The sequence below is a fragment of the Rousettus aegyptiacus genome, unplaced genomic scaffold (genome assembly GCF_014176215.1).
Source record: "Rousettus aegyptiacus isolate mRouAeg1 unplaced genomic scaffold, mRouAeg1.p scaffold_m13_p_6, whole genome shotgun sequence".
NCBI classification, from domain to species: domain Eukaryota; kingdom Metazoa; phylum Chordata; class Mammalia; order Chiroptera; family Pteropodidae; genus Rousettus; species Rousettus aegyptiacus.
In genome coordinates, this window is record NW_023416309.1 from 18,121,418 (window position 1) to 18,148,065 (window position 26,648).

At 35.2% G+C, this 26,648-nt stretch overlaps 1 protein-coding gene across 3 annotated transcripts in view; it reads left to right on the forward strand.

Moving 5' to 3' along the window:
• CTNNA3 (catenin alpha 3) overlaps positions 1 to 26,648 on the forward strand; it is a 1,366,626-nt gene that overhangs the window by 101,886 nt on the left and 1,238,092 nt on the right. For all 3 annotated transcript variants that reach the window (XM_036222548.1, XM_036222546.1, XM_036222547.1), the window contains exon 5: positions 22,170 to 22,289. In XM_036222548.1, the coding sequence (XP_036078441.1) occupies positions 22,170 to 22,289 (120 nt within the window). The remainder of the gene's footprint in view (positions 1 to 22,169; positions 22,290 to 26,648) is intronic.

Consider the following 26,648-nt stretch of genomic DNA (forward strand, 5'->3'; position numbering starts at 1 on the left):
AGCTTTAGTTATAAATAACTTTCAGGAGTGTTCAGACAAGTTCATAGACATATCACAGGTTGTTAAAGGAATTTAGGTATGTCAGAAAGAGGAGGCATCTTAACTCTCACCATCCTCTCCCACATTTATTCATAACTCGTCAGAGCCTGAACTTGGGCTAGATCACCTAAACCACTTATAAGTATTTATAGTGTAATAATGTACCTCATCTTTGAAAAAGGGAAGAACTTTTGTGGTAAATTGTGATAGATTTTAATTATTTTATCCTTATGAAAAATTTATATGTGTTTTGTATTGTCAGCTCAATTCTCTTGAGGCTTCAAATAAAATGAAGATAAACTGAATTTTTCGAGTTCATTAAGTTTAGAATTATTTAGCCCAATGTTTCCTCCCAAAATATTCTGCAGAACTTGTCTTATAAATATGCAACATGAAAAAATATATTTTTTTTTATGGTTAATGCTGCACACAGAAATTTCCTTTGAATGTTTTTAATGCACATTAACATAGTAAAGTCAGTGGGAGATACTGAAGGAAGAAACTTGTTTAACTTTGCTTAACTGACTTTTCTAAATTTTTTGCCCCTAGAATTCTATAGTTTATTAATCCTGGAACTTTCTCAGACTATACTTTGGGAAATAGTGGTTTAGAATATTTTTAATAATATTTATGCTTTTATTAAATTTCTACTTGGAATACAAAATAATAGTGGAGAAACCCCAGTACCTTATTGTCTAATATCTATCTGAAGTAGACTCTCTCCTACAATATACAATGTGCACAATTGTCTAACAAAATATATGATAGCTATCAGTGATCTGATCTCAATTCTGAGAGACAGTGAACCTGATTTTGAATAAATCTAATTGTTGGAGACATTTTTCTCAAACTAAGCTTAAATCTGCCTCCCAAGTATTCCCATTCATTACTTCTAGCTATGCTTGCTGGAACAACACAGCATCAAGGCAATAGGAAAAGCCATTTTTCAAATAACTAATGATTACTCTTAGTTTTACCTATGTCTTCTCTTATCTAGGCTGAAAGAAGTTCTTGACCCTCGAACATTCTTTGTATGACAGTTTCAGACTACTCTGAATATTCTAGAATTTCCATATCTTGTATGAGTTTTTAGTTTCCTGTTAAAATTTTCAGTCTCGATATTGATGTACTTGAACATGGTAAGCAGATTTGTTTTATAGTTCAAGTTTGAAAACTTCAGTGTCTGGACTCCCTGGGCACCTGCTTATGTTATCATTATGCTAGTTTTTGCTCATGGTGTCTTGTCTTTGAGTGCTCAATATTATCTCTTCTGGAACTCATCTCAGAAAATTCCTCACTGTTTTATTTGCTCTTTGATGTTTTAAAGATGAAGTATTTTATATTTCATCAAATCTTATTAGGTTTCTTCAGCAGAAGGATTAGACTGAATTACTAATTTGCCAATACAAGAATAAAAATCTCCAAAATTATCTCTGTAAATTTTTTCTACGCATATTCTAGATTTTAGGTAACTTCTATAAAATGTTGAAATTAAAACATCTTGAAATAAAGATAAACTCTCAAATGTGAACATTGCATAATATGCTCATACAATTACCTCTTGGTTTAATGTCTAATATTATCTTACCTATTATGATAGGTTTATTATACTGTTGGTTCATACTGATTTTGTAAGCAATAAAACCCTCCAAGTTTCTGAACTCAAACTACTCTTAATTCAGGTCTTCCTCCTCTGATACTAGTTTTAGCTTTCTGTATGTAAAGGTAGATGTTACATTTATATTTATTGAATTATCTTGTTAAGTCTGGCTTTTTGTTATGGTCCATCTGGATTTTTTTGATTTTTGTTTTACCTTTTCTTCCCAACCTGATATTATTTTCAGATTTCACTAAATTATTTATTAAACATTGTTAATAAATAATTAGCACTTTTTAAAATAAACATGGAATACAGTGTTATATCTTTCTTTCAGATAACATTAATCAAGTACTCACACATATTGAATGAATGAAGTTGTTAAAATTCACTTTATTGGGATACTGTATAAACCATGTTTCTTTATTTTATCCTCAGGAACTTTCTCTAAAGCCTTCCTGAAATCAAGATATTTTATCTATGACATTGCAGATTTATCAGTTTAGTAACTCCAGATATAAAGAAAATGGGGTTAGTTTGGTGTGACTTACTGTTAGGAACCCCATAAGATCTCTAAGTGACCATTGCTTACTTGATTTTATTCCTTTCATTTCCTTCTTTCTTTTTTTTTACTTTAATTTTTCAGTTATTCACAATCCACTTACATATAGTTGTAAAACGCCTGTCTGCTGAGATCTCCTGAGGTTGTCCTGAAGATCTGGACATAATTGGCTTGAACCCTCATTCTGTGTCCTGTCAAGTATAATGTTCTCCCCAAGATTTCTGTAAATTTTCTGTCTCATTTTCTCGGGGTCACCTCTGGCTCCAAGCTTTTGCCTCTACTGAATTACTTTAGTTTTGGATGGTTTTCATATACCAGTTCTATAATATGTTAATTCATAATTGGAATTTGATCCTTTTCCCCTTGATTTTAACTCACTCACTCACTCTACTACTCTCAGACAGTTTATGTATATGGAAAACCTTATAGTAACTTGGGAAGATAAAAGGAAAGGAGTTCTATTGTGTGACAATATAGTCTAATAAATTGAAGTTGCTTCAATTTGTATATTAGAAATCTTCAAAATCCTTGAGCTACTTCATCTTATTGTTCTTCCACCTTCCTCTCTACCTATTCTCCTTTGTTCTCCCTCACATCGCTAAATTTCTGTTATCTGAATACAGCAAGAGTTTCTATCTCTTGACATCTATTAATTTGTACCCTGAGATGTCACTATTTATTTTAAATTACTCCTTGAAGTATTTCCTCAATATAGACAATTCCTTCCTTAAGAAAAATTCTGTAGCACTCTCTCTCTCTCTCTCTCTCTCTCTCTCTCTCTCTCTCTCTCTCGCTCTCTCACACACACACACACACACACACACACACACACACACACACACACACATCCTACTATATAATAATCTATTATAGGTGTATTCTGGGGGATGGGTGTCAACTTTAAAGATACAGATTTGTTCTTCTGGGCATTTATTCTTTTTTTTTTTTTAAGCAATGAGCTGCCTTTTAATTATTGCCCTTGTTTTGAATATAAAGGACAAAGGCCTGTCTCTCCTCTTTCTCAATATTATCTTATTATTTCATGCAATCTTATGCTCATTTTGGGCTTTAAAAAAACCCCTGACCCTGTTACACAAGTCCCTGCTAAATTTTTATATTTATTCTTTATGCACGGTATCAAGGAATTTTTCTACTTTCACAATGTTTTCTTTAGTAGCCTTACTCTTTTCTTCCTTATTCTGACATTTTCCAAGTAACAGAATTTTTTTTATCCCCTTTGAAGTATATTTCCTCTTAAATGTCAGGTAAATGAGATGTTACTCTACTTTTTATTATAGTTTATATCTGAACATTTCCTGATTTCCTTGTACTTTCTTATCTTTATTTAATTATCCTCTTTCCACTGAGACTGCCCCAGAGATGCAATTATGATCAAGCATTTATAAGGACATAGACCAAGACCACCAACTAGTGCAAACATGGTTCACTGAGTAACTCTCAATAGGATATGTACTGCCAACTAACACAGAGTTTATATATACTTAAATATACCAAGGATTTCTGACTTAGCAGTTTTAAATTATCTAGTTTCTTAAGGAAATACATGTTTCTTTCTGAGGGAAATAGGTTCAAATCAAGGGTAAGAGATGAAAGAGGAAACAGATTATAATATTTTGATATTAAAGGGCAATTTTTGTGTATGGTATAAAATAGTGGTCTACTTTCATTCTTTTACATGTGGTTGTCCAGTTTTCCTAATACTGTTTATTGAAGAGACCATCCTTTCTCCACTGTATATTTTTGGCTTCTCTATCATAAGTTAATTGACCATATATGTGAGAGTTAATTTCTGGGATTCTGTTATGTTCCATTGATCTCTGTGTCTGTTTTATGCCAATACCCTATTGTATTGATTACTATAGCTTTGTAATATAGTTTGAATTTAGAGAGTGTGACACCTCCAACTTTGTTATTTCTTAAGATTCCTTTGGCTCTTTGGGATCTTTTGTGGTTCTATCAAATTTTTGAATTGTTTGTTCTATTTCTGTGAAAATGTCACTGTTATCTTGATAGGGATTACATTGAATCTGCTTTGGGTAGTATGGACATTTCAATAATATTAATTCTTTCAATCTGTGAGCATGGAACATTTTTCCATTTATTTTTGCCTTCAATTTATTTCATCAGTGTCTTAGAGTTTTCAGTGTACAGGTTTCTCACCTCCTTGGTTAAATTTATACTTAGATATTTTATTATTTTTGATGCGACTATAAATGGAATTGTTTTCATAATTTCTCTTCCTGGTTATTCATTAGTGATGTATAAGAATGCAACAGAATTCTGTATATTTATTTTGTATTCTGTAACTTTGTTGAATTCATTTATTCGTTCTAACAGTTTTTTTTTGTGTGGAGTCTTTAGGATTTTCTATATTTAAAAGTACATCATCTGCAAATATTGACAGTTTAACTTTTTTCTTTCCAATTTGAATTTCTTTATTTCTTCTTCTTGTCTAATTGCTTTGGTTATGACTTCCAATACTATGTTGAATAAAAGTGACGAGAGTGGGCATCTTTGTCTTATTCTGATGTTAAAGGAAAAGCTTTTAGCCTTTCACTGTGGAATACATTAGCTATGGCCTTAATATATGTTGAGATATGTTTCATTATACTTACTTAATTGAGAGTATATCATGAATGAATATTGAATTTTGTCAAATGCTTTTTCTCCATCCATTGAGATGATCATATGATTTTTATCCTTCATTTTTTTAAAATATGGTGTAGCACATTGATTTGCAGATTTTGAAATATCCTTATATTCCTAGAATAAAAGCATCATGGTGCATGATGCTTTTAATGTATTCTTGAATATGACTTGCTAATATTTTGTTAAGAATTTAGATATCTATGTTTATCAAAGATATTGGCCCATAATTTTCTTTTCTCGTAGTGTCCTTATCTCATTTTGGTATCCAGCTAATGCTGGCCTCATAAAATGAATTTGGAGGTGTTCTGTGTTATACTTTTTTGGAAAAGTTTGAGAAGGTTTGGTAGTAAATCTCCTTTGAACATTTGGTAGAATTCACCAGTGAATTCTGGTCCTGAACTTGATTTTTGGGAGGTATTTCATTATTGATTTGATCGCCTTACTACTAAAAGAAAATTCAGATTTTCTATTTTTCATGATTTAGCCTTGGAAGGTTATATATTTTTAAGAATTTATGTATTTCATCTAGGTTATCCAATTTGTTGTTGCATAGTTTTTCTTAGTCTCTTCTGTGGTGTCACTTGTAATGTCTCTTACTTCGTTTCTGATTTTATATGACTTCTTTGTCTTTTTTTTTGTGAGTCTAGCTAAAAGTTTATCAAGTTATTTATTTTTTCAAAGAGCCAGCTCTTAGTCACCAATCTTTTCCTTTTTTTTTTTTTTTTAGTCCCTATTGCATTTATTTCTGCCCTTTTTGCTTTCTTTTCTCTATTAAATTTTGGCTTTATTTGTTCTTTTTCTAGTATCTTGAAGTGTAAAGTTAGTTTTCTTTTTTAGATTTTTTCTTATTTCTTGAGGTAAGCATTTTTTTGCTGTGAGTTTTCCTCTTAGAACTGCCTTTCTGCATTCCATGGTTTTTGTAATTTGTATTTCCATTTTAATTTCTTTCAAGGTATTTTTTGATTAAGTTTTAGATTTCTTTGTTGACCTATTGTTAGTTCAATAGTATGTTGTTTAATCTCTATATGTTTGTGACTTATATAGTTTTCTTCTCGTAATTGATTTTTAATTTCATAACATTGCAGTTGGAAAACATGCTTGGAATGATATCGGTCATTTTACATTTGTTAAGACTTCTTTTGTAACCTTACATATTAGGTGTCTTGGAGAATGTGTCATGTGCACACTTGAAAAGAATGTATTTTCTGTTCCTTTTGGATGGAATATTCTGTGTATCTGTAAAGTGCATGTGGTCTAACAGGTCAGTCATTGTTTTAAAGTCTATTTTGTCTAAGGATAGTTATCTCAGCTTTCTTTTGACTTCCATTTTCATAAAATGTCTCTTTCTATCTCTTCATTTTCAATGTGTGTTCTTACATCTGAAGTGAATCTCTTGCAGGCAGCACATGGATGGATATTTTTTTATATTTATTCAATCACTTTATACCTTTGATTGGCTGAATTTAGTTCATTTGCATTTAAAGTAATTATTGATAAGTATGGACTTAATGCATTTTGTTGTATTTTGGCTCTTTTGTAACCCTGTTTTCCTTTCTTCTCTTGTCGTCTTGGTTTGTGGTTTGATGACTTTTCTTTAGTAGTATGCTTACATTCCTTTCTCATTGTCTTTGATGTGTCTCCTATAGTTTTTGTTTGTTTGTTTGTTTGTTTTGCTTTGTGGTTACCACAAGGCTTACATATAACACCTTTTATTTATAATGTTCTATTTTAAGTTAATAATGACGTAAGTTTGAACACATTCTACAGCTCTATATTTTTACTCTCCCTCCCCCATTTATGTTTTTGATGTAATATTTTAGATTTTTTATCTTGTGTATCCCTTAACTAAATATTGAGTGATTTTTATTACCTTTGTCTTCTAACTTTCATACAAACTTCATAAGTGATTAATCCACTACCACTACTATATATTTTTACTTATCAGTGAGATTTATACTTTCATATGCTTAAAAAAAAACTATTTGCACCCTTCCTTTTTAGCTTAAAAAGATCTCTCTAAGGTTTCTTTTAAGGCCAGTTTAATGAAAAAACAACTTTAGATATTGTTTGTCTGGAAAACTCTCTCCTTCAATTCTAATGATAGCTTTGTGGGGTACGATATTCTTGATTGGCATTTTTTCCCCCAGCACTTTTAATACATCATGTCACTCTTCTGGTCTGCAAAGGTTCCGCTAAAAATTTTGCTTATAGTTTTATGGGGGTTTCCTTGTACATAACAAGTTGTTTTTCTCTTACTCCTTTTAACATTCTCTTTTTCATATTTTAATTTTAATGGGTCTTGGTGTGGGCCCTTTTGAGTTCTTCTTATTTGGAACTATATGTATTTGCTTGATCTAGATGTTTATTTTCTTCCCTGGGTTAGGAAAGTTTTCAGCCATTATTCAAAAAAAATTTTCTTCCCCTTTGTCTCTCTTCCCTTTTTTGTACTCTTATAATGTAAATCTTAGTCTACTTGATGTTGTCTCATAAACCCCCTAAGATATCTTCACTTAAAAAAAATTTATTTATTTTAGTTAGTTTTAAGTGTACACTACATTGGTTAGACATCTATATAGTTCATAAAATGATCCCCCAAATTGCTTCCTCCCTCCCCTGACCCTCCACCTAGCCAATGTATTAATGCTACTATTCCTTATGCCATGCTCCCCAAACCCATCAGCTACTACTTTGTACTTCTTTAACCCTTTGCCCTATTCTCCCAGTACCCCAACTCTCTCTCCCCTCTGTCTGTTACCAAATAGTCCACTATATTTGTGAGTCTGTTTTTGATTAGTTTGTTCTTTTTATTCCATAGATTCCACATATAAGTGTAATCATATAGTGTTTATCTTACTCTGTCTGACTTAAATACCTTCTAGGTCCATCATAGCAATATTTTTTTTCCAGCTCCTTTCTTTTCGTATGTAGGGGTCTTGTTTTCTTATCCTTTCAGCCACTCTATCTTTTGGTTAGAGCACTTAATTCTTTTCTATTTAAACTACTTATTGATAGGAATGTAGTTGTTGCCTTTCTTTATTCCTGTTTTTGATACATATTTTTTCTTCTTAAAGAAGTCCCTCTAACATTTCCTGTAATACTGACTTGGTGGTGATAAATTCCTTTAGTTTATTTTTGTCCAGGAAGCTCTTTATCTGCCCTTCAACTCTAAATGATAGCTTTGCTGGATAAATTATTCTTGGTTGTAGATCCTGGGTCTTCATCCTGTTGAATATTTTTTTGCCAAGCCCTTCTGTCCTGCATTGTTTCTTTTGAGAAATCAGCTGCCAGTCTTATAGGTGTTCCCTTATAAGTAACTATCTTTTTTTTCTTGATGCTTTTAATATTCTTTCTTTGTATTTAGCCTCTGGCATTTTTAATTATGATGTGTCTTGGTGTGGTTCTCTTTAGATCCCAGATTTTTGGAAGTCTCTGAGCTTCCTGAGGTTTTATGTCAATTTCCTTCACCAGGTTAGGGAAGTTTTCCATCATTATTTCTTCAAACGATTGTTCAACATCTCATTTTCCTTCAGGTATGCCAATCAGATGGATATTTGGACCTTTCATAGTATCCCGTATGCTCCTTAACTTATTTTTATAGTCTTGGCATCTTATTTCTTGCCATTCTGCCTATGTGTCTTTGGCTTTCTCATCCTCTAGATAGGGCATTTGATCCATCTCTTTATTCACTCTGTTTATTCCATTTAATATACTTCTCATTTCAGGTAATGTGTTCTTCATTTCTGACTGGTTCCCTTTTATAATATCCATTTCTATTTTTATGTTTGTTTTTTTAAATCTCTTTGTTGAAGTTATCACTGAATTTATCTACACTTCCCAAAAGTTCATCGAACATCTTTATAACCATTGTTTTGATCTCTGCATCTGTTAGATTACTTGACTCCGTTATATCTGGGTTTCTGTTCTGTTCTGTCATATGGTTTCTGCTTCTTTGTCTTTCCATTTTGGCTGCCTTTCTGTGTCTGTTTCTATGTACTAAGCAAAGCTCCTAAGTCTCACAGTCTTCTTAGTGAGGATTTGTGAAGTAGGTATCCAGTAGCACAGTCCTGAGAGGGGTTCAGCTGCAGGCCAAATTTAGCCCCAGCCTCTGCCTCTCTGGGGCCACCTGTTAAGATTCAGCATAATCCACGGATGCTGTGCTTATAGTTGCCTCAAAAGGCCACACCAGAAACCGAGGCCAGCTGCCTCCAGTGTGATTCTAGGAGCTGCTCAGTAAGGAGCACCTGACTCACTGAGGATATACCTGGATGTGGCTTGGGTGGGGCTGCAAGTTGGGGGAGGCGAGGTTTCATGGAATCCTCTGGGCAGAGCGACCTCTGTTATCCACAGCTTCATGGCTTCACAGTTAAGGTGTCACTGTGTCTGGCGCACAGGTAGGGGGTAGGGCTCAACAGAGAACAATGGACGACATCGGCACATCTGTACAGAGTAAGTCTCGCTTTTGCCCCTCGCTCTGACAATGTCTCCTTGTAAGTCCCATGTGCCTCCTTCACGCAGCTGAATTGGCACTGGTGCTTAGAGCAAACAGGTCAATCACCATAAAAATCCGCTCACAGATGCGGCCCCTTTAAGAGGCATCTGCCGCTGCCACAGCTGCTGTTTCACTCAGCTGCTCGAGAACTGGCAGCCTGGTGTCCTCGCGCTGTCCTACCTTCTACCATTGCAGGGTGATTTCTTGGATTTCTCCCTAGTCATGTGGCTTGTTCATCTAGATCCCGGGTAATATTTCCTTGCTTCGGCTCCTTGTTTCTGTCACAACTTTGATTTGGTCACCAGAGAGATGAACAGAGCCTCTATCAGATAAGCTATTTTTTTCCCTCCTTATCTTTATTTTTTAAAACATCTTTCGCTGCTCTGATCGGGTGAGGTTCTGTTTACTGTCTTTGAGTTCCCTGATTCTTCTGTTTCATCTTGTCTGCTGTTGAGCCCCTCTAGTGTACTTTTCAATTTAGTTACAGTAGTCCCTCTTTATCCGCAGTTTTACTTTTTGTAGTTTCAGTATGCATGGTCAACCGTCTTCTGAAAATATTAAATAAAAAATTCCAGAAATACACAATTCATGTTTTTTAGAGCTTATTTATTTTATTCTCTTATCTCTTTTTATGTATGTATGTATGTATGTATGTATGTATGTATGTATGTATGTATTGGTGACATTGGTTAATGAAATCCAATAAGTTTCAGCCATACACTTTAACATTAAGGCACATATGTATTTACAATGTATGTTCATCTCTCATAGTTAGATTTATTTCTGTCACAACATATTTCACCTCCTTTACCCCATCTACCTACCTGCTCCCTCCACCCCCTACATTTGGTAACCACTAGTCTGTAGTCCATGTCCATAATACTTTGTTTGTTTGTCCTGTTCATTTGTTACTTTTAGGTTTATATCCCACATGCAATTGATATCATGTGATTTTCAACTTTTTCTGTCTGGCTTATTTTGCTTAGCATGATCATCTCGAGGGCCATGAATGTTGTTGGAAATGGCAGTATTTCATCTATTCTTATTGCTGAGTAATATTCCATTGTATACATGTACCACAGCTTCTTTATCTAGTCATCTATCGTAGGACACATTGGTTGCTTCAATGTCCTGGCCCTTGTGAATAATGCTATGCAAATCAGTGTGCAAATATCCTTTTGGATATGAGTTTTCAAGTCTTTGGGGATAAACACACAGTAGAGGAATTACTAGATCATGTGGTAGATCAATTCTTAGTTTTTTGAGGAACCGCCATACTATTTTCCATAGTGGCTGTACCAATTTGCAGTCTCACCACCAGTATATGAGGGTTCTTTTTTTTTCTGCATCCTCTCCAAACTTTATTAATACTTGCCTTGTTGATTATAGCTGTTCTAACAGGTGTGAGATGGTATCTTATTGTGGTTTTGATTTACATTTCCCTAATAGCTAGCTATGTAGAGCATCCTTTCATCTATTTGTTGGCCATTTGTATGTCCTTTAGGGAGAAGTGTGTGTTCAGATTCTCTGCCCATTTTTTTGATTGGATCATTTGGTTTTTTGTTTTTATTGAGTTGTATAAGTTTGTTGTATATTTTGGATATTAGGCCCTTATTGGAGGTGTTGCTTGCAAATGTATTTTCCTATTCAGATAGTTGTCTCTTTACCTTGTTGACAATTTCTTTTGCTGAGCAGAAGCTTTTTAATCTGATGTAGTTTCATTCATTTATTTTAGCTTTTACTTCTCTTGCCTTTGAGGTCAAATTCATAAAATCCTCTTTAAGTCCAAGGTTCATGAGTTTAGTTCCTATGTTTTCTTCTATGCATTTTATTGTTTCAGGCTTATATTTAGGTCCTTACTCTGAGTTTTGAGTTAATTTTGGTGTGTGGTGAGTGACAACAGTCTAGTTTCATTCTTTTGCAGGTGGCTTTCCAGTTTTCCCAGCACGATTTATTGAAGAAGCTTTCATTGTATGTTTTGGCTTTTTTGTTGAAAATTATTTGCACATATAAATATGGGTTTACTTCTGGACTCCTGATTCTGTTCCACTGGTCTGTGTGTCTGTTTTGCTGCCAATACCATGCCATTTTGATTACTGTCGCTTTGTAGTATAATTTGAAGTCGGGCAGAGTGATGCTTTGGCAGTTCGGGGTCTTTTGTGTTTCCATACAAATCTGATAATTTTTTGTTCTATTTCTTTCATAAATGCTGATGGGATTTTGATGGGGATTGCATTAAATTTGTATGATGCTTTAGGTAATAAGATCATTTTAACTATGTCGATTCTTCCAATCCAAAAACATGGAATATCTTTCCATTTCTTTGTATCTTCTTCAATTTCTTTTAATAGTCTTGTAGCTTTCGTTATATAGGTCCTTCACATGTTTTGCTAAATTTGATCCTAGTTATTTTATTCTTTTTGTTGCAATTGCAGAAGGAGTTATTGTTTCCACTTCTTTTTCTGACACTTAGTTATTAGAGTATAGGAACACTATGGATTTTTGAATGTTGATTTTGTATCCAGAGACTTTATTGTATTTGCTTATTGTTTCTAGTAATGTTCTTGTGGAGTCTTTAGGATTTTCTTTATAGAGAATCATGTCATCCGTAAATAGTGATAGTTTAACTTCTTTGTTTCCTATTTTATTGCCTTTTATATCTTTCTCTTGTCCGATTGCACTTGCTAGAATCTCCAATGTTATATTGAATAACAGTGGCAATAGTGGACAGGCTTGTCTTGTTCCTGATTTAGAGAGAAGGTTTTTAGTTTTTCACAATATGAAATATAATGTGGGCTGAAGGCTTATAATATACGGCCTTTGTTATGTTAAGGTCCTTTCCTTTTATACCAATTGGTTAAGTGTTTTGATCATAAATGGGTGCTGTATCTTGTCAAAGGCTTTTTCTGCATCTATTGATATGATCATATAATTCTTATTTTAAATTTTTTTTATGTGGTGTGTCACATTAATCAATTTGAGTAACCATTCTTGTGCCCCTAGAATGAAGCTCACTATATTATAGAGTATAATCTTTTAAATATGTTGCTGTATTCGGTTTGCTAGTATCTTATTTAGGAATTTTGCATCTGTGTTCATGAGACATATTGGTCTGTAGTTTTCTTTTTTGTGTGTTATCTTTACCAGGTTTTGGCATCAGGATAATTAATATTGACCTTCTAAAATGAGTTGGGAAGTTTTGCTTCATCATTGATTTTTTGGAAGAGTTTGAGGGGAATAGGTATTAAATCTTTGAATGTTTGGTAGAATTCACTGGTGAAGTCATCTGGTCCTGGACTTTTATGTTTTGATGATTATTTCAATTGCCATACTTCTGATTGGTCTATTTAGATTTTTAAGTTCTTCTTGATTCAGTCTAGGATGGTTGTATTTTTCTAAGTGCTGGTCCATTTCTTCTAGGTTATTAAATTTGTTATATACTTTTCCATATTATTTGTTTATGATCCCTTGTATTTCTGCAGTATCTGTCATAATTTCCCCTTGTTCATCCTTGATTTTGTTTAATTGTGTTTTTTTCTCTTTTTTCTTTAGTGAGTCTAGCCAGGGGTTTGTCAATTTTATTAACCTTCTCAAAGAACCAGCTCGTTGTTGCATATTTTTTTTCTATTTTTTTGTTTTGTTTTCAAATTTCGTTTATTTCTGCTCTAATTTTGATGATTTCTTTCCTTCTGCTGACTTTAGGCTTCATTTGTTCTTCTTTTTCTAGTTTTTTAAGATGAAGAGTTAGGTTATTTATTTGGAGTCGTTGTTTTTGGAGATAGGCCTGTAATGATATGAACTTTCCTCTTATGACCACTTTGCTGTGTCTCAAAAGTTTTAATATGTTATACTATAATTATCATTTGTTTCTATGTATCTCTTGATCTCTCCTTTTATTTCTTCCCTGACCCAGTTATTCTTCGGTAGCATGTTGTTTTATCTTTACGTATTTGTGGTTCTTCCTGCTTTCTTTTTGCTGTTGATCTCTAGTTTCAAAGCATTATGATCAGAGAATATGGTTGGTATGATTTTAACCCTTTTATATTTGTTGAGGCTATCTCTGTGTCCCAGTATGTGGTCAATTCTTGAGAATGTTCCATATACACTAGAGAAGAATGTATAAGCAGCTGTTTTGGGATGGAAGGCTCCGTTAATGTCAATTATGTCTAGTTGGTCTAATGTGTCATTTAAGGATGTTATTTCCTTATTGATTTTCTGTTTGGATGATTTGTCCATATCTGACAGTGGGGTATTAGGTCCCCTACTATGATAATGTTTTGGTCTATTTCTCCTTTAAGTTCAGTTAGTAACTGCTTTATATATTTTGGGGCTCCCTGATTGGGAGCATAGATACTAATAAATATTATGTCTTCTTGGTTCATGATTCCCTTTATCATTATGGTGTCCCTTAGTATCTTTCTTTGCCTTTTTTATTTTGAAGTCTATTTTGTCTTATATTAGTACCAGTACGCCCACTTTTCTCTGAATGCCATTTACTTGAAATATCATTTTCCACCCTTTCACTTTGAGTCTGTATTTGTCTTTGGAACTGAGATGTGTCTCCTGGAGGCAGCATATGGTTGGGTTTTGTTTTTTGATCCATTCTGCTACTCTGTGCCTTTTTATTGGTGAGTTTAGTCCATTTACATTTAGGGTAATTATTGAAGTATGAGGTCATCTTATAGCCATTTTATCTTTTGGTTTCTGGTAGTTCAATGTTTCCATTTTTTCCTTGTCCTTCTGTGTCTGTTTTTTTTTAAAAAATTTTTTTATTATTTTTTAATTTTGGTTAGGTTTTATGAGTTGTTCCTCTGGTCCTTCTTGTATTACATTATATACTTCAGTTCTGAATCTTTGGCATGTGGTTACAAGTATGCATATGTATGACATTATGAATATGACAGTTATATATATATAAACATACACACACAGTCATCCATTTTCTTCTGCACATGTCTTATCTACACTCTCCATTGCAAATTTGGATCTTTGAATTCTCCCTTTTTCAGTCATTGTTTCAATTTGTCCTTATGTATGCTGAACATTCATTAATATCTTGCTATAGCAAATCATATTGTTTAAACTTATAATACCCTATTTTTACTAAGGGTTGCACTCTCTGCTTCTATCTGTCTGCTAGTTGTCTTACTCCTAATTATGTCATTTTACTTTAGTTGAGCTGACCCCTTTCAATATTTCCTGTAATGCAGGTTCATACTGGAGTATTTCCTTAATATTAGCATATCCGGAAAGGTCTTTATTTCTCCTTCATATCTAAAGAAGAGCTTAGCTGGATACATTATTGTTGGCTGGTAGTTCCTTTCATTTAAGTTTGAATATTTGATTCCACTCCTTTCTGGCTTGTAAGGTTTGTGCTGAGAAGTCTGAGGATAATTGAATGGGTTTTCTTTTATAGGTTACTGTCTTTTTTTCCCTGGCTGCCCTGATAATTCTGACTTTGTCATTGACTTTTAATAATTTTAATATAATGTGTCTTGGTGAAGTCCTTTTCGTGTTGAGTTAATTGGGCATTCTGTTGACTTTTTGAATTCCAAGCTCCAGCTCATTCCTTAGCTTTGGGAAATTCTCATCAACAATTTGTCTGCTTTTTAATCCCCGTTCCTTTTCCTCACCTTTGATAATGCCCATTATTCTTATGTTTCCTCTCCTGATGGTATCAGCTAGTTCTTGAATTTTTCTTTTATTATTTTTCATTCTTCCATTTCTCTCTTCTTCCTTCTGATTTATTTCTAGATTTCTGTCTTTGATATCTCTGATCCTTTCTTTCATTTGGTTGACTCTATTTCATTGCTATTTTATTTTTCAACTCTTGCAGTGCATTCTTCCTCTCCAGAAGTTCTATTTGGTTCTTTTTGAGGGTTTCAATCTCTGCTTATCTAGTTGTTTTTCCGATTCCTGAACTTGTTGATTTGAGCTGTTTTGGATCTCACTGAGGTTTTTTCGAAGTACCATCCTGAATTCTCTGTCATTTAAGTCACATATTCCTATGTCTGTAAGCTTATTTTCTGGAGATTTTTTTTCTTTCTTTCTGAGCTGCCTTGTCACCTTGGTTGCTCATGGTGTTTAATGGACAATTTCTCCGCCTGGGCATTAATGGAAGTGTATTGAGCTTTTTTTCCAGAAAGAAGATTTATTATATAAAGGTCTCTCTTTAGCCTGCTGCAAAGAAGGTGCTTTTCTTTTGTTTTCCAGTAGGTGGCAGCTAAGTCTCTTGGATTCCCGCTTTGTAGAAAGCCTTAATGATGCTTTTTTCTCCCCTCTATAGATCTTTAGTCATGCTCACTACCCTCAGTCTCAGTCACTGTCAGTGTTAGCGACAGTTTTGGTAGCATTTGTTCAGATCCCCTAGGGCTCCGTGGTGTTCAGTCTCAGAGGCTATGGAGGGAGGAGCTCTCTGGTTTGGGGGATGGGGATTTGGATCAGCCTCGGTTTTTCAGCTGTAGCAGGTAAAAATCAGCTGTTATTTCTCTGCTGTCTCCACTTCTCTGCTGTCCCCACTTCTCTGCTTTCTGACCTGATGACTGTGCACTGCCACCAGCTAAATGGAACTCCCAGCAACACCTGTTCCCCTCCCCCTTCTACAGGGAGCTTTAGCTGTGAGAGTCAGTTTCTTTGTTTCTCCCAGTCCACCACCCAACACCCAGGGTTCTGACCTGTGGTAGTTCTTATGCACAGATCCCACACTCTGACATGGTGGTGTGCAGTTGGGGTGTTTTTTTTGTTGTTGAGTTTTAGATGGTCAGCTTACTGTTGTTTCAAGGGGAGAGATCTGGGGATGTGTCTCAGTCTGCCATGTTTCTGACATCACTCCTATTCTCCTATTTCTTGAGATCACAATCCAGAACTTTTACATTGCATGCTGTTCAGAATAGTGTGATAAAATCTTGTGCTTCCTCGTCTTGTCCCACCCAGATGTAAATCGTCCCTTTGTCTAGTGTATCCATGCTGCATGTGCTACAGTGTTAGTCACTTAGTAGCCATCTAGGTTATCAGATCAACTATCATGGTATCGCTGTGCTTGTGTTTAAGTAACTCTTCTTTTACTTAATAATAGCCCCAAAGCCATTTATATACCTTTAATTTAAGTATTCTGTTATAATAGTTTTATTTCATTAAAAATTATTGTTGTTAATCTCTTACTGTGCTTAATTTATCAATTAAACATTATTAAAAATATGTACATGTAAGGAAAAAATGTATATTAGAGTGTGGTCCTATCTGTGGTTTCAGGCATTCACCTGGGATTGTTTCCATGGATAAGGAGGGACTATTGCATTATATTATTCAATTCTGTGTCTTTTGTTTGGTACTTTCTTATATTTTCTATCTCTTTGTTGAAGTTCTCACTGTTAATTTATTCTTATCCGAGTTTGATGATGATTTTTATGACCATTACTTTGAAGTCTCTATCAGGTAAATTACCTATCTCTGTTTCATTAAGGGTTTTTTCCTGAGGTTTTAACTTTTTCTGTTTGGAATATCTTTCTTTCTTTTTAAAAAAATTTGCTTGACTCTGCATTTGTTTCTAAGCATTAAATGAAACAGTCACCTCCCTTAGTCTTGAAGTATTGGCCTTGTGTATCTTTCAACCCTTCCCTAGCTCTTAGTCTCCCTAACCTTTGTTATTGTTCAAACATCCCATTTTACTTTTCATGACTTCCAGTACTTGAGGGTATGCCGAGACCAGTCAGTGTTCCAGATGGGAAGATTTCAATCAGAACCTAGATCGAAAGCCAGACCCTTAAGCAGTAGCTTTTGAAGAATGCAAATATATATAGTTTTTGGGTACTGCTACCATCAGCCCTGCTGGCCACCAGAGCCAGGCAATCTGGAGGTGTCCCCTGGGTGGCAGTTGCATCAGGGCTCCAGATGAGTATATAATCTCCTTTTTTTGGGAGATACTGGTGAGTTGTAGTGAGGTAGAGGGGGAGCACAAGATGGTGTCCCCAGTCTCTGTTTTCTGAGAACAACTTCTGTAGTCCTCGTACACAGAAAGGCTGTAGTACGTTTCAGTCTCCTTTCTTTGCAGTACCTTGGAGGTGGTAGCTTGCCAAGAACTGTGTCTATGATTGTTACATTCCCTTAGGACCCAGGAATGCAGACCCCTTGAACACAAAAGCCAGGCAATCAAGAGGAATCCCTTGGGTTTCAGCCATACAAATCAGGGCACCAGAGATAAAAACTGGGGCACTAGACCCATAAAAGAACTCCCTTATGAGGGATGGGGGTGCTCTGGAGAATGGCAGAGGGAAAGCGCCGAGATAGTGCCTGCCCTGCAATGTCTCAGGAAAGGTTTATAGTCAGCCCTTAGATGTGTGTTTAACTACAAGCTTGCCCCAGGCTGTAGCTATGATGATAAAATAATAGGCATCTTTCACATTAAGACTGAGCTACTGGGTCTGTTGACTCTTGCTGAACCCTGAGGGTGATATATGTTTGAGAACTCTTTCTCTGTTGGTTGCAGTCCTATGGGACTCATGAGCATAAACCCCACTGGCCACTAGAGCACTCAATTTAGAGATGTCCCTGTCAACAGCCACAAAAATTAGGGCACCAGATAAGGGTATAAGATCTTTTCTGAAAAATACTGATGAGCTGGAGCGAAACAGAGGGAGAGTGCAAAAATTGCATTTAGTTGCCTCCGTTCCATGAGACTACCTCCATAGACCCCGCAAGTGTGCTAAACAGAAACCTACCTTCAGTCCAAGACTTATGAGCGAGCAAATATGTCTCTTTCTCAGAAAGACAGGAGATGTGTTTCAGTCTGGTATTTGTGCAGTGCCCTGGGAGTGGTAGCCAAGAATTGTCTCTCCAATTATTAGTTTCATGAGACCCAGAAGCATAAACCTCCCTGTTCTCCAGAGCTGCAGGTGTCCCCTCTGTGGCAGCTGCAAAAACTAGGTCACCAGGCACAAAACCTGGGGCACCGGACATGTATAGAATCTCCTCTCTGGGAGATACAGGTGCTCTGGAGTGTGGAATAGGAAGAGTGTGAAGATGGTGCCCACTGGCTGGAGCAAAGCAGAGGGGAGGTGTAAAGGTGGCACTCACTAAAAAATGGGGGGGGGGAGGGGAGAAAAGGAAAAGAGAAAAAATAAGAAGGAAAAAAAAGTAGAAACATGACATCTGTAGGCTTTAGGAGGGCAGAGGGAGAGTAGGAAAATGGTATCCACCAGCCTCTGTTCCCAGAGAGTATTTCAGCAGGCCTCTGCCCCTCAGTCCAATGCTGTACAATTAGCCAATGAATCTTTTTTTCACATAAAGTTGGGGTTCATTTCAAAGGGCTGCTTCTGCACTGGACCCTACGGTGATTGAGTCTGCATGTGAGCCCTTTAAAAGCCTTTTCTCAGTTCACTGCAGTCCCATGGGTCTTGTGGATGTGATACCCATTGTTCTTCAAAGCCAGGTGACGATTTTAAAGATGGGATGCCTGATGTGGGGTAAAAAGCTTGCACTCAGGGAGATGCTCTGGGTTTTGAATTTCTTCCTGATTGTGGATTGCTGTGTCGGGGGTGGGGTTTACAGTGAGATTGTGTCTCCACCTTTTCTACTTGCTTCAGTGTGGTTTCTGTCTCATTTGCCTGTTTGAAGAGGTATCTCTGCCACTTTTTAGGTTTTTTTTTTCCCCCCCAAAGGAAATTGTTTCATATATACCTATATATTTAGTGTGTCTGTGGGAAAAGGTGAGTTTGGAATCTTCCTACATTGCCATCTTGAATCAGAACCTGAATAGAAAGGAATTTGGTGATAAAACACTCTTGGGTGTTTATAGCGCTTATTTTTATGGCAAATTTTGGGCTAAGAGATATTGTTTGCATCTTCTCATTCTTGGCTGCTCTGTGATATTTAATAAGGTAGTCAGATAGGACAGACTTTGCATTTGTTTCTCAATCAGAGACCATTTTACTATTCAGTTTTGATAGTTTTAGAACATACCTAGATTTGTTTTGGGTTCAGGTTTATTCATTGGGTATTTTTTCTTTAGGTTTTAATTTGGTTTATAATGAATTAAAACTATTAAGACAGGATTAAATCAATGTTCAACAAGTTATTTGGGAGTTCTTGGTTATTTTAAATTATCTCTCAAAGCTTTGAACAGGTAAAATTCAGGAATATTAAAATCTTTTCAATTAATTGTGCTTCTTTTCCCAACCTCTCTTAAACTGAGAGATCGTTTGTTTTGAGAAATAATCAATATAATAAAATTACAATGGATTGAACTAATGTAGAAAATCTCAAAAGGTCTCTTTCAATAATTAAGCATAGGGGTCCATTAGAATGAAAAATCCTCAAATCAAGTCAACATCAAATATCTTTGAGTAAAATCTAAATCTCACGATAACCATTATCTTATTTTTATCTCCTGTACTTCAGCTTCATCTGCAAGGAAAAATTATTGCTTTTATTCTTTAGCATCTTTAAGTGTCTATGTGGGCAGATGGGTATAGGGTGGGTTTAATAGGCATCTACCACAAAGTTGCACTACAGATTTTGTTTGTCCTCTCTTTGGCAATTATTTGTTGTAAATGAAAAAATCTACTCGAATGAATGAATTATTATAGTTTGGGTATTTTGAGCTACTTAGTATCAATAAATGGAGGATATAAGTCCTGATAATGAAAGTTCAAGCTAAAATCTCCACATTATGCAAACACTGACCTTTAATAAAAACATCTTGTGATGATATATCATTACTGGATTTTCTCTCTTTTTTTTTGGACTTATACATATTACCTGGAAGTATTGGTTTTCATTTTCCTTATTTTGAGATGTTACAAATGTGTTTACCCTAAAGTTTCTATTTGGAGTTGTATAAAATTCACAAAGATAAATGTGAAGAAGAAATATTTAAGAAGTAGGGCTAATATTTCGTAGGGAAGAGAAAGTGCTTGGAATTACACAGACTGATTGGAAAAATAGTTTGTATTAATTATAAATAAAACTAAATTGTTTAGAATTTTAGATCTGGTATTATTTTGATTTGAACATAGTGAGAAGGGATCAAGGAATGGGCAAGGCACAGAAATGATCATGTAACATAATAAATAGTTAATATAATGGTCATTAAAATTATGTTAAAAGAAATTTGTTTACTATGCTACAAAACAGGAAAATGAGCGGACATTGAGCATATTTAAATTGATGGATAGGATTGCTTCCCATTTAAGGTTCTGAAAATTCTTCTCGTCATTTGAGGCCCAGCTCAAATTCCCTTGTGTCTTCTGTGTGGCTTCAGTCTCTCAATTAGTATCAATGAGTTTTTCCTGTTTCACTACGTTACTTTAATTTCTTTTTTGCACTCTCTTTACTACTTTGCCTTGTGTTAGAGTTAATGGTAGAGTAGAAATAGCACCAACATAGTAAAAACCCGATTCAAACTTTCTGAGCCCCGGGTTACTTACTGGTAGAACGGGAAGAGAAATTGGAACTCCTTGGCACCTGTGAGGATTACATTGGAAAGTATAAAGTAACCTGGCACTGAGAAGGCACTCAAATGTCAGAGTCTTTGCCATTTCTGAGTTTCATGACTAGTCTCCCTGATAGTACGGAAGTTTGTTTAGAGCAGGAAATGTATTTTATATTCATAGTGCCTTGTGCATAGTGGGTTTTAAAAGATTACTTATTGAATTTAATTTACTGTCCTGCTGTGGAAGCTTAGCACTGTTATTTCCCATTTCTTTTTCCTCTGCCACCTTGGATTGAGATAAACATGTTGCTTTCATAAAATTAAGGATTTAATTTAGTAGAATGCCATTATAATATGACTTATTCCATAGAGCTTGAAATAGTAAGGGTCAAATAATTTCCTTGGAAACTTAATTATATTCCGTAAAATCCTATTAGCCTGTCTCATAGCATCATAGTCACAGTAGAGTTCTGGTGTGTTTAAGATGGTGAAGGCTCTATCTGTAGAAATCTATTTAATGGAACAGGGAGAATATGGGAAATAAATGACATAAAGAGAGAGCAAATGCGTGTCTTGCAAATGACATTACTTGACATTTTCAATTACTAATCCTCCAAAGTATGTTCTAATTTCCTAAAATAAACCAAGAATTCAATTTCTTGTGAGCTCCCTTTGCTTAATTAATTATTAGTAGCAGAACAATATTCTGTGATCCACTGCAATTTGTCTCCTTTGTGTTTATCTAGTATCTGACTTAAAAATGAACAGAAGTGCTCTGATTCAGCAGAACTGATTTTGTAACTCATCTGTGTTATAAAGCAGAAATGAATAAATGTTTGCTGAATATTCTACATATGCTTTGATCATTAAAATGTTAGTTTTCCTACCTTCTGAAAATATAAGATCTGAGCGATCTTCCTGGCTGAAGTTTGCTGGGTGCCTATTCTGCACAGATATTTCTTCAGAGGCAAGCAGCTACTTTTACATAAATTTATTTTCATGGTTGGAATGTGAGAGCTCTTTTAATACTTCCTCATTATGACTTGAAATTATACATTCATTGCACTTTTTAAAAGTAGCAGTGTATGCTAAGGCATGAAGAGTTTTTTTTTTTTTTTGAATGCAGTATGCTCTTTTGTTGAAATGAGGACTAAATAGACTTTCATTCATACAATAACATTGGTTGTACTTAGGATACAGTTTCTAATTCTTTATAATCAACCCTTATTATTTAATTGAAAGGCAATTAGCTAGCATTTGTTATCTCTGTACTATGAGTGGAGGAAACTAAGGCTCAGTGTCAACTCTTTCTGTGTTAGCTGGTTAGGAATTTCAGGAAAAATATGCTGCTGTCCTAATGATTTACTTTTGTTTTCAATTTCAGTTTCAAAGGACATTTGACTCTCTTAAAAATGTTTCCAACAAATCTGACCTCCAGAAAACCTACCAGAAACTTGGGAAAGATCTGGAAAATCTGGATTATTTAGCCTTCAGACGTCAGCAGGTATGGGTTGGAACTCTTCATGGTGGAGAACACTTTAGGCTCCTGCTGCCCTGGCTTTCAGGTCCAGGTGGGCCTGGGAACACTTATCTTCTAATGTTTAGGGCAGGAATAAGTTGTACTGTGTTGTGTTGACCTGCTGTGTTCATGACTTCCTGCAGCATTCCATGTGGTCTTTACTTTTAGATATTCTCTTTAGGGGTTTCCACATGTGTCCTTATAAATCTCTAAAATAAAACATCGTCTGGTTTGTGATGGTACAATTACTGCTTGACTAAGGACACCTTAGTGGCATAAGTGGAACCTCTATGATGGCTTGGGCAGATGGGGGATATTTGAGAAAAATCATCTGAAGACTAGGAAAAAGATGTAGTTAAACAGACAAAATTAAGAGAAAGTGTGACAAATATCCCAAAATATAAATCAACCTTTAGAATTCTTGTTTAATCTCTGAAGATTCAGTAAAAATTTGATAAATGTATAAGGTTGAAGGAAAATATATTTTACAAATGCAAGTCTTTTTCCACCTTCTTGTATAGGTACCAAGATAAATTCAGAACCTAAATAGACTTATAGGTTTTCTTTTAGAATTAGTATTTTATAATATTAACAATCATTAAATTCTATGTATTTTGACATAGGAGCTAAGTAGCTAAGAGCTGCTTTTCCCAAGCTGGAGCCCCTCCAGTTTCTTCACAGCCACTAGGTGGCAGGGTTGTCATGCTTTTACTTTGATTGAATGTTTATTCTCATCGGAACAGCCAGTTAGATGTTTAAATTAGGTTGCATGAAATTTGGGAAGATGCTCAATGATGGATAGCGTCTAGAAAAATGACTAAGTGGTTGACTTGGATGGCCAGGTACCAAGTCCATTACTTAAGAGTCTTTCCTGTTAGTGTGGCAAAAGGTGTCAGCTTCTTGCCATTGCCAATTTCATAAATTTTGGATTTTTTGGGTGGGGCGTTTCCAAAGTAGGACTTTCTATATCTCGTTACACCTAATGAAGTCAACATAGTCTTGAAAAGAGAATTGTGTTTTAGTTTTTGCTTTATTACAGACTTAACATGGGCATTTAAACTTCTCATGGCTCTATTTTCCTAGGAGTGATATTTGTTTTGTAGAGTGTTCTGGGGCCCACGCAATATCTTTGCAAATACTTTAAGTTATATAAAAAGAGACACAATATCCATTTAAATTTATTTACCTATTTTTAAGTCAGTGATGGCCTAGGTATTAGCACATGCAACAGAAGCAGTCACAGTTACTGAAAGCTACTGCCAGTAAGCTCCCAGATGATGCTGCTTAAAATTCATACTGTGAGTCACTGCTCTGGCCCATGCAATTTCTAGTACAGTTTTGTTTCCAAGAGCCATATTTTACCACTGAGGGGGTATTTTGAGTTGGCAGGCAGTAGTCATTGTCCTCTTCTCTTTTTCTTTCTCATTAGCAAATTCTCAGTGATTAGATTCTTACATTAGCTGATTGTGAATTTGGAAAAATGGGAATGCTTCAAGGGCAGAACTTTGGGAGAATGCCATTGAGGGCAGATAGGTAAATTGCATGTGTATGTGAGAAAAATATGGGTACGTGTGGTATATATGTATATATAAATCATATATGCTATTTATTAAATGACAACTATATGCCACATAGAGTGATTAATACATTTATGGATTAGATAATTAAATGCTTATAACAGTATAATGGGGTTGGTTTGATGAACACTATTTTACAGATGAGAAAACTCATAAGAGAGCTCAGTCACTGGCCGAAGTTCACTGGCCTAATAAGACATGAAGCTGGGCTTCTAAGGTAAATCAGTCTGACTCCAAACCTGGCTTTTCCCTGGTCTCATTCTCCATAGCCCTGCAGGGAGCCAGTAGGAGGAGAGAGTAAAGTGGGGAGTTCTAGGCATGTAGTATGAAAGCAATTTTAGGAGAGGCTAGACCTGAGGCTTTTTTTGCCTCTCACTAGGTGCCCTGAGGCTAAGCCTAGTGAGAGGCAAAAGACAGGTCAGTTCTCCTAGTGAGAGGCAAAAGACAGGTCAGTTCTCCTTTGTTACAACTCCCCCCAGTGAGAGGCAAAAGACAGGTCAGTTCTCCTTTGTTACAACTCCCCCCAACTCCCCCAAGCCAGTTGTTCAAGATATACAAAAACAAAAGGACTCTTGAAAGACTTCAGACAGCTAAGAAAAAGTATAAAACTTTATCTTTGCAATTTTCTTGGTGTATGTCTAGCAGCTCTAGTTCTAGTGAAATTTATTTACGCATGGTAATTTTTTAAACTCTAAGGGACAAATCCTTATGAAATAAACTTACCTGCATATACAATATTTTTTTGACCCTTTGTCTTACTAAAGTCTACCTTTCCCTATATTTTGTGATCAGTTTTTTTTTTTTTTATGCCAAGAAAAGATAGAAGGGGAATTGGAGGGAAGTGGTCAGAAAGAGAAGGATAGTAGAAAGAAAGTTAGAGACCAAAGAATGGTAGAAAAAGAGGGAAGGGATTTATAGGGATAAGAAGGATAAAGTGAGGAAAATTAGTCTGTACTAGGTTTATACTATATGTATCTAGTAAGTTAAAACATTGATTTTCGAAGAAAAAAAAATCTCAAACTAGTAAAAGGGAGATAAAAGAGGATACAAGAAGATAGCGAATGGGAGAGATGGCAGGGAATATCAAAGGCAAATTTGGTTTTCTTCGCATTTTGCTTTTGAATGTAGCAGAACTTCTAGAAATTTGTAATATTAACCAAGTTCGTCTGTACCAAAGCCACAGGTAAATTGTTGTGTTTCCCGGATGGACAGGATTCTGTCAGAACTTTAGCTCTTCCCTGACTTGGTGGGGATTGCCTTTTTGTTTCTCATCCTACTCCTTTGAAGCACCCCAGATCTATTAAACAAACACACACTAGTAAGTTTCTCCTGTTGGAAAGATTCAGATCTCTGTAAAATTGCAGTTCAGCAAGAAAGCTTCTGTCTTATAAGGCATGATTCTTTGTATTAGAGAATTAGTCATGGTTTGTCCCCTGGTCCAACTGTATTTATCATTCTTCGTTGTGACAGAACATAAGCTCCATAAGGACAGGGCCTCATCTGTCACCATTGATGCTATGTTCTCTGTAGTGCTCACAACACTACAGTAGCTGACCCATGGCAAATGATCCATAAATACTTGGTGCTGTTGTTTGGTCTCACATTATGAGCAATTAAAATTAATGTGTGTTACGACACTTTACAAATTTAGGAAGGATAAACCCTTTGGCTTCCTGCATGCCAAAGGCTGACAGGTTGCCCCTCACCTCATGTATTGTTTAGGTTTTCTTCTAACATTTCATTTTCCACCTATTTCTTTAAACGAACACAAAATATCAATAATACCTTAACTGTGAGTTATGGATGTCCATTGAATTGACTAATTATTATCTGGATGCATTCATTAGATTTTCTGTTTGTTTCTATGACATTTTAAGCATTATTTTGAGAGATTTCTTTCCTGGAGCCAGAGAGATTCCTGGAGTATTTTGCTCTATTTTTGTACCTCTATTTTTGGGGTTATTGTACTTTCTTTCCTAGGTGTGAGTTTAGCTATTTCTTTTCTTTCCTTCTTTCCTTTTTCTCTTTTTAAAAGATCGAGTGCTTACACGTCAGCTTTTCCTTGGGCTATATTTTAGGTTGAGTCATGAGCATCTCTCCATTTTACTACTGTCAAAAAGACTAATGTTGAAAATAGCCTTAGTTGGAAAATGTGAGATGCGGCCATGGTAGATGAAGTGGTAGGTTTTCCAGGATGAATCAGCCTGAAGTAAATGGATGACAAAGCAGTATTAACAAGAGAATATAGAGACTTTTTTAGTTTTTGCTGTCTGGAGATGCACTCTTAGAGTTTAATTGTTTGGACTCTTTGGTTTTTGTCCTCCTGGTTGATGTTATGTAGGAATGGCAATAGCAAACTTCAGGTATTATATAGAGCCAAGATTTATATATTAATTTGAGATGTTATAAATCAAGAGATTTCCTTGGGGCTTTGATTGTATGAAATAAAATAAAATAAATTTTGATAATCTGGACTCTAATTCCTTTCTCTTTTTCTACCCTTAATACTTACAATAGCATTATAAGACACATCTCCTTTCCAGAGGCTTTTGAAGTCCTTTAATATAAGTTATAGCTGATATTGTTGAATTGAACATTATGTAGACTAAGGCACATTTAAATATTGTTGTGAAGTATATAAAATGAAAATATTGTACACATCCATGTTCAAATACGTCTTGTACCCTGATCTTCCTCTTGTTCCTTGATCATGGCATGCTATTCTTACCTTCTGACCTTTTCACAAAGTTTATATAACTTGGCATTT